General features: G+C 60.1%; 1 protein-coding gene and 1 long non-coding RNA gene across 2 annotated transcripts in view; both read right to left on the reverse strand.

Annotated features, from left to right (window-relative positions):
* Positions 1–3,438: 3,438 nt before the first annotated feature.
* On the reverse strand, positions 3,439–5,562 carry LOC110595344. The gene is made up of 2 exons (XR_002481764.1): positions 5,523–5,562; positions 3,439–4,070 (listed from the first exon to the last, which is right to left on the reverse strand). It is a non-coding gene; the product is annotated as an uncharacterized LOC110595344 (long non-coding RNA).
* A 132-nt stretch (positions 5,563–5,694) lies between these two features.
* LOC103256625 (dynamin-1) overlaps positions 5,695–7,504 on the reverse strand; it is a 31,430-nt gene continuing 29,620 nt past the window's right edge. Inside the window, exon 20 of the mRNA XM_021710599.1 lies at positions 5,695–5,990. Coding sequence (XP_021566274.1) covers positions 5,695–5,990 — 296 coding nt within the window. The remainder of the gene's footprint in view (positions 5,991–7,504) is intronic.

The raw sequence follows: 7,504 nt of genomic DNA on the forward strand, positions 1-7,504 counted from the left end.
TTGGGTGAGGGGCCGGTCCCGGGTTACACAGTGAGGGTGGGGCAGGGGTCGCCCCTGTGCTTCCCTCGCTGGGTTGTCTGAGGCCCCTTGTTTCTGTACCACCAGGTTATGTGTTGAGCAACAAGGCGACCAAGGATGAGCATAAAAATAAGGACAAGAAGCATGAGGACAAGAACGAGGATGACAACGAGGAGGAGAAACATGGAGAGGACAAAGACATTGATGACAAGGAGGAGGAGCCTGGAGAGATAGACAAGGGCCTCGAGGGCAAGGAGGAGGAGCCTGGAGAGGCGGCCAAGGGCCTCCAGGACACGGAGGAGGAGCAGCCTGGAGAGGCGGCCAAGGGCCTCGAGGGCAAGGAGGAGCAGCCTGGAGAGGCGGCCAAGGGCCTCGAGGACACAGAGGAGCAGCCTGGAGAGGCGGCCAAGGGCCTCGAGGGCAAGGAGGAGCAGCCTGGAGAGGTGGCCAAGGGCCTCGAGGGCAAGGAGGAGCAGCCTGGAGAGGTGGCCAAGGGCCTCGAGGGCAAGGAGGAGGAGCCTGGAGAGGCGGCCAAGGGCCTCGAGGGCAAGGAGGAGCAGCCTGGAGAGGTGGCCAAGGGCCTCCAGGGCAAGGAGGAGGAGCCTGGAGAGGTGGCCAAGGGCCTCGAGGGCAAGGAGGAGCAGCCTGGAGAGGCGGCCAAGGGCCTCGAGGGCAAGGAGGAGCAGCCTGGAGAGGCGGCCAAGGGCCTCGAGGGCAAGGAGGAGCAGCCTGGAGAGGCGGCCAAGGGCCTCGAGGACACGGAGGAGCAGCCTGGAGAGGCAGCCAAGGGCCTCGAGGGCACGGACACGGAGGAGCAGCCTGGAGAGGCGGCCAAGGGCCTCGAGGACACGGAGGAGCAGCCTGGAGAGGCGGCCAAGGGCCTCGAGGACACGGAGGAGCAGCCTGGAGAGGCGGCCAAGGGCCTCGAGGGCAAGGAGGAGCAGCCTGGAGAGGCGGCCAAGGGCCTCGAGGACACGGAGGAGGAGCCTGGAGAGGCGGCCAAGGGCCTCGAGGACACGGAGGAGGAGCCTGGAGAGGCGGCCAAGGGCCTCGAGGACACGGAGGAGCAGCCTGGAGAGGCGGCCAAGGGCCCCGAGGACACGGAGGAGGAACATGGAGAGGAAGACAAGGATGTGGATGACAACAAGGAGGAGGAACATGGAGAGGAAGACAAGGACCAGGGTGAGGAGCCTCCTCAGTCTAGGCTGATCAACCCAGAGAACCTGGACTGCAAAGAGGCCATGGTGAGCCAGACCCCCTGCCTTTCTCTGTGGCCCCCTGGACACCCTGATCCTCTTGGCTTCTCTGTCCTCTGATTTCTCTCAACCCCAACCCCCTTCCCACTGCCCAGGTCAGACACTGCTGCACCTGTGAGCAACAGGTGCCCCCAGGAGGCCCGAGGGAGGGACTCCTCTATCTCCCTGGTCATTGTCCATCCTGTGGGTTCCCCCTACAAATATGCATCCCTGTTGCCTGCAGGCGGCCTCCTTGACTGTGGCACTAACTGGTACTAACAAGGAGCAGACACGGCTGTTGTGGGAGCCAGAGGAGCTGAGAGAGTGCTGTCCATGCCTGGCCCCACTGGCAGCCCCGGCCCAGAAAGCGCCGGGGGAGGTGGCCCCAGGCCCTGGGACCAGGGGCGCCATGGAGACGATGGAGGTGAGGGAGTCTTTTCTGTCAGGCCCAAGTAGGTTGGGGTGGCAGGTTGCTGCTGACCCCTGACTCTGGGTTCTGGCTCCAGAGGTGCTTCCTAGAAGTCTTGGAGGAGGAAACAGCAGATGTAAAGGAGCGAGTGGAAGAGCTGGAGCCTGGCTGCATCCAGCTGCCAGGGAAGGTCAACAAGAATGGTGAGCTGGGATGTAAGGCCATGGCAGGGAGCTGCCCCGGGGGTGGAGGGGCCTCAGTCCCTTACCCATAGGCAAGCACATCGCCCTGTACCAGAACCAGAGGGCGGTGCTTTCTCTCTGCAGAGTTCTGTGTGATCAACCTCAGTGTCGATGAGGAGCCTGCGCAAGGAGCGATGGGGGAGGGCTCTCCCCTCGAGAACCTGGCCAAATGCCAGGTCATTGAGATGCCGCCTGAGACCCAGAAGTACCCAGGCTTGGACAGCAACCCACGCTTCCCCTTTCTCTCCTGGGCTAGAAAGATTGTCAAGGGGATCATGGCCATCTAGAGCCCAGAGAAGTGGGCCCGGGGGCTCTGCCCCCACCCTGTTTGCTCCCTCCCACCCTGCCCCTGCCACCTTGTCCCTGCCCCTCCTTCCCTGCCATACCTCCCCCCTCACCCCTTTATCTCTAAAATAGTAAGATAAGACCCCCCTGCCGGTCAGGGAGGCAAACTGGTGCAGAACCTTTGCCATCTTGATGAGGGCTCAATCTTAATTCCTTCCAGAAAAACAAAGAACCAGAGGCTCACAAACGTAGCTTCTTTGGAGGCTGCCCCTCAGGAGTAGCAGGGACTCCCTGGTGGCCTCACCCCACCAAGCAGGCCTTCTTTCAGATGGCTCCCTCCTCTTACTGAGAGACACTTGGGGCACGACAATGGGGTGGCATTCCCCCCAGGTGGACAGTTGGGCTAACTGTCGGCCAGCCAAGAGCACAGGTTGCTGGATTGGCCTCCCCTCTTCCTGGGAACATATTGTATTTGTGTAACATTTTGTATATTCTGGGGGCTGAACCACCACCTGCATAATAGCAGCAGTTGGAGCTGGCAAATGAGAAGATTCTAATATTTGGAGCTGGGAAACTTATTTATTGCTAGCACATGGCAGAGAAAGGAGGCAGGGATGGGGTTGTGGCACCCTGGTGACGTGGCTCCGGTTTATTCTTTTTATTTCAAAATAAAATGAATGGATTTATCCTTACTGATCAGCCTTGTGCCCCTGTTTCCAGCACTTAGTCCAGGGTTTGCCCCACTGAACGGGGGAACCAGTGCCAGCAGAGGGCAGGTTTCTGGACTGCTGGGAGTCTGAGAGTGTCTGAGTGTGCCCAACGGGGCAGTTAGGGACCTTCCAGACCTGTTGCTGTGTACTGCTTGGTGTTGCCTGGGGGATTCCAAGGGAACTGCCAGGGGGGGTGGTGCTGTGGGGGTCAGTCCCGCTCTGACAACCTCGATGGGAGGGAATGCAGGGTGCCAATGCCCAAGAGTGCCCACTCCCAGCCCAGGTGTCCTGCTCCATCTCCCTGTCTGTCTCTCCAGTGTCGGTCCCAGCCGGCATTCTCCATCAGGGCTGAACTCGAGCCCCTGCCCTCTAGTGGCCAGAGCAAGGGTCACAGGATGAGAGTGAGGTTCGCAGCCCAAGGGCGTCCAAGCGGGATGTGGCCTTCCACCACTCCTGACATTGCCCTAGCAATGGCTGGGCCTATCCCCACCCTGGCCCCCACTGCCGAGTACCATAAGCACATAGCCAACACAGACACGTTCCCTGTCATCCAGAAGTGGGTTTTATTTTCAGCCAAGAGACAGCAAGACCGGTAGCATCAGGCCACACAGCTGCCTGTACAGCACCCCCATGCTTCGAAGGTGAGGGTCGGGCAGAAGACAGGGGGCTGGCTGTCCACAGGCAGGCATGACAGGGAGACTCACTGGAGGTGGCACACTTTGGATGGAGAATGTCAGGGGAACAGCGTTCTCTTGTAGTTGGGCCACAAGACTACACAAGACAGCACAGTGACCGATCTCAGCACAGAGGCGAGGTGGTGTCGGCCACATATATGTGTGTATGTATGTGTGTGTGTGTGCGTGCGTGCGTGCGTGTGTGTGTGTATATACGAGTATTTATAGATATTTATAGAACAGGGCAGGGGCAATTCCACAGGGGGGCACAAGTTTGCACCAACATCACATCTGGTTGTGTCAGCTCACCACTACAATGGACTAAGTCACAGATGGAGGGGGTGGCTTTGGGGCTAAGGGAGCCACTGTCAAGTCACAGAACAGTCATCCAGGCAGGCTTGGAAAGGGAGGTCTCCGAGGAAGAGGAGGGATCTGGTTAGAGGTCGAAGGGGGGCCTGGGACTCTCAGGACGGGATGGACTTGCCTGACCCGATCGGCTGGCAGTTGGAGATAAAGCAGAGAGAAAACAGGAGACAGAAAAGCAAGGAGAGAGCTGGTAAGGCAGGGGCAGCCACCCAGCCTGGCAGGGTCAGGGGAGGGGAGGGGAGATGCAGGTGTGGGTGCAGCAAGGCTCCTGGAAAAAAGGGGCCCGATGGGAAAGGGGAGGAAGATGAAGGGAGGAGCGGGAGCCGGTGCCGGAATGTCATGGGTAGTCCAGGTGGAGGCTGCAGTGGCCCTTCCCCCCACCATGCATGCGGGCCTCTCACACGGCACCCAGGCAGTTCCAGACACATGTTCAGCCCCCTTGGGCTTCCCTCTTCTCTGGTCACCTTGTCTTCCAACATGCTGGCCCATCACCCCTAGCCTCGGAGAGCCCTACGGGACAGCTCCCAGGCCTAATGGAGAAAGAACACTGCTTGAACCAGGAGAGTGGAGCTACAGGATGGCTGGAGGGAGCACCGGAGGCTCCTCTGGGTGGTCAGAAAGCCCAGGAGCCCTCTGAAGGGACCCTGGGGAGGCAGGGAGGGCAGGCAGCCGGATGCCAGTGGCCACAGGTTTATAAGTCTAAGAGGGGAACCTCAGCTGGTCGGGGAGCTGCAGGTCGCGTAGGTGAGGCTGGGCCCTTCCTGCTGGGAAAGCAGAAGAGTGAGAGTCAGCGGCAGAAGAGTGGCGGCAGACGCTGCCGTCCCCTTGGCTAAGTCGGAGGTGACCCCTAGGAGCAATGGGTCAAGGTGTGTGAACCCACGTGCTAGCTACGATGCTTCAACTGGGACCAAGGGCTTGGCCTTCAGTGGTACACTAGCAGGTGTAATGACACTGTGGAGGTAGGGAAGGGGGATGTGTGTCCCCGCCTGTCCTGTGAGGTGTGTCCTGGGCACAGTGTGTACAGGGCTCCCAGGCATTCAGAAATCCTCCAACAACCAGAGCTTACACCCTAGATCACAGCTCGAGTGCCAGCCTGATGGAGGAGGCAGGACCCTGACGGGCACCCCTGCTCTGTGGTGACTTCAGCTTCCTGAGGGCCCAGGCTGGGAGCTGGCTGCTCTGCCCCAGCACCCTGGTTCAGACTGGGCAATGCATACAGAATGCACAGAATGAAGTTCAAAGGCTCCCGGAGCCTCAGTGTCCAGCCCCACACACAACCCCCTCCTGTCCTCTCCGGCAATTCCAGAGAGCACCTTCGTCTGCCAGTGTGGCTACGGAGCCTGTCCCAAGAGCCCCAGGCTCACCACGGAGGCCTTGGGCAGCGGCACTGAGTCCCAAGGCTGGCTGGGAGAGGAGGAGAGAGCCAGCTGGCACAGGACAGACAGAGGAGAGAGGAGGTCTGGAGCTCAGGAGGGCGGGGCAGGGAGCCTGGCTCTGCGGCCCCAGGTGTGCCCCCTAGTGAGGAGCTGGTGCAGCGGGGCAGACACACGGTTCATGCAGCAGGCGGAGAGGCAAGTACCTACCGTGGCTGACGCTCCTCAGGGGTCACTGATAGTGATTCTGAAAGACAGCACGAAATCAACATGGCAGTTCACACGCACGCTTGAGGGTGGGCCTGGGGGTGGGGGCACGCACACGCACACGCCCGGGCGTGCACACACATGCTGTGAGGCCCCACGGGCCTGCATGCACACGCTAACACACATGCCCACAAACAACACGCATACACCGCCCTCCCCGCCACCGCCCGGTGCCCGGCACCCTCACTGGCTGGCGCGTGCAGCACGGATCTGGGGCATGCAGCCACTCGGCACACGGAAGCACACGCGTGGGCTGAGTCACAACACAGAAGCTCGCCCGCACATAGAGGCATTTGCACCAGCTCCCTGCATGCTGGTGCCTGGCGTGCTCGGACCACCCGTGCCGCTTCTTGCTTTCTAGGGTCTGGCGGCCATTTCTCCACCATCGAGCCTTCCATGGCTCCCTGCCACCTGAGGTCCAACAAGTCACACTCTCCTTTGGACTTTGAAGGTTCCCCAGTCTGCCCTCAACCCTGCCATATCTTCTGCCTTCCAGCTGAGCCAGCGGCTCCCTCTGCATCTGCCCTCCTGATGCCTCCTGCCTGAGCACAGGCCACACTGAAGTCAGGCCGCCTTGAAGAAGCTCCTCCAGACTGCTCTCTTCCCCAAGGCAGGGCATGGCTTGCCAAATATTCCGTGTGTGTTGGTAAGACTGGAGTCGGGACAGGTGTCAAGTATGACAGTTGCCATATGTCACACCTCACCTGAGCATGTCAAACACCCTTCAGAGTCTGGACTCACGAGGGCAGTGAACAAAGCACTCCTATAGCCACATATGCAGTTAACATTGCATCTCTGTAGCCACTGTCTCCCTTGATCCCCACACCAACCCTGGGGAAAAGGCAGAATGTCATCACTTGGTAGGAGGGAAACTGAGGCTCTGGGAGGGAAAGTAACAGCCTAAAGGCACAGGGCGAACCAGCATCTCTGGACTCTCAGTCTAGTGTTCTTGCTGGATACCATGCTGCCTGCCTCTTCCAATCGGCTCCAGTCATCCGACTGTCCTAAGCAAAGCCCTTTCCCGCTTCATTTTGGTTTAAGGATGCTAGACCCACAGCCCTACCCTCCAGCCATCTGGAAACAAAAAGATGCTATTGTTCTGATGTGTTCTTCCTCAGAAAATGTGACCAGTGGACACAGGGCAGACTAAGATACAGGCATGAAACTCCTTGAAAGAAGGCCATGGACCAAGAAGGCAAAGCCAAAGGATGAAGTAGAATCCTTTTCCCTAGAAATCTCTGGGAATGGGGCAGCCTGCACCCTCCCCTGTCCCTGCTGCCTCGCCCACCATGTTGGCCCAACCAGGCAGGGCCAGAGGCAGGGAAGAGGAAAAAAGCTATCGGATTGCCCATGACTTCCAGATCCCTCCCCCACCGGGTCCCTGCCCCAGGCCTGGGTGCCATTCTTACACTCACGCCTGTGTGCACGCCCACACACACATCACACAGCATCTGGTCACACAGGCACAGCCTGGGCTCTGCTCCTGCGGGCCAGAGGCCACACACTCCTGGGGACAGCTCAAAAGAGGACTGGGAAGTGGGGGCCTCAGGGCAGCCCTGAGCCCAACTGAAGGAAACCCACACCTTCAGAGAGATCCAGACACTCCCGCCTGAGGTAGGCTCCCCAGGGGCCAGGAGAGGGGTTGAGGACGGAGTGGAGAAAGGAGGAGTACGAGAAGGAGAAAGGAGCGCAATGGATGGGCGGGGGCCGAGAGCGGAAAAAGAGGGCAGCGCCATGCAAGTGCTGGAAAGAAGAGGGCAGGTGGGATGAGCCCCACAGCCCGCTCCCAGAAACGACCACCTCCGGGACTCAGCGCTCCCTGGGGCGCAGGCTCCACCAGCCCTCGGCCACACCAACGTGGCCCCGGCACCCGCTGGTCGAGCGCCTGGGATGAACCGGGCCGGTTCGAGTCGCCAGCTCCGAGG

This window comes from Carlito syrichta, unplaced genomic scaffold (genome assembly GCF_000164805.1).
Source record: "Carlito syrichta isolate Samal-C Ts95f unplaced genomic scaffold, Tarsius_syrichta-2.0.1 Scaffold290737, whole genome shotgun sequence".
NCBI classification, from domain to species: domain Eukaryota; kingdom Metazoa; phylum Chordata; class Mammalia; order Primates; family Tarsiidae; genus Carlito; species Carlito syrichta.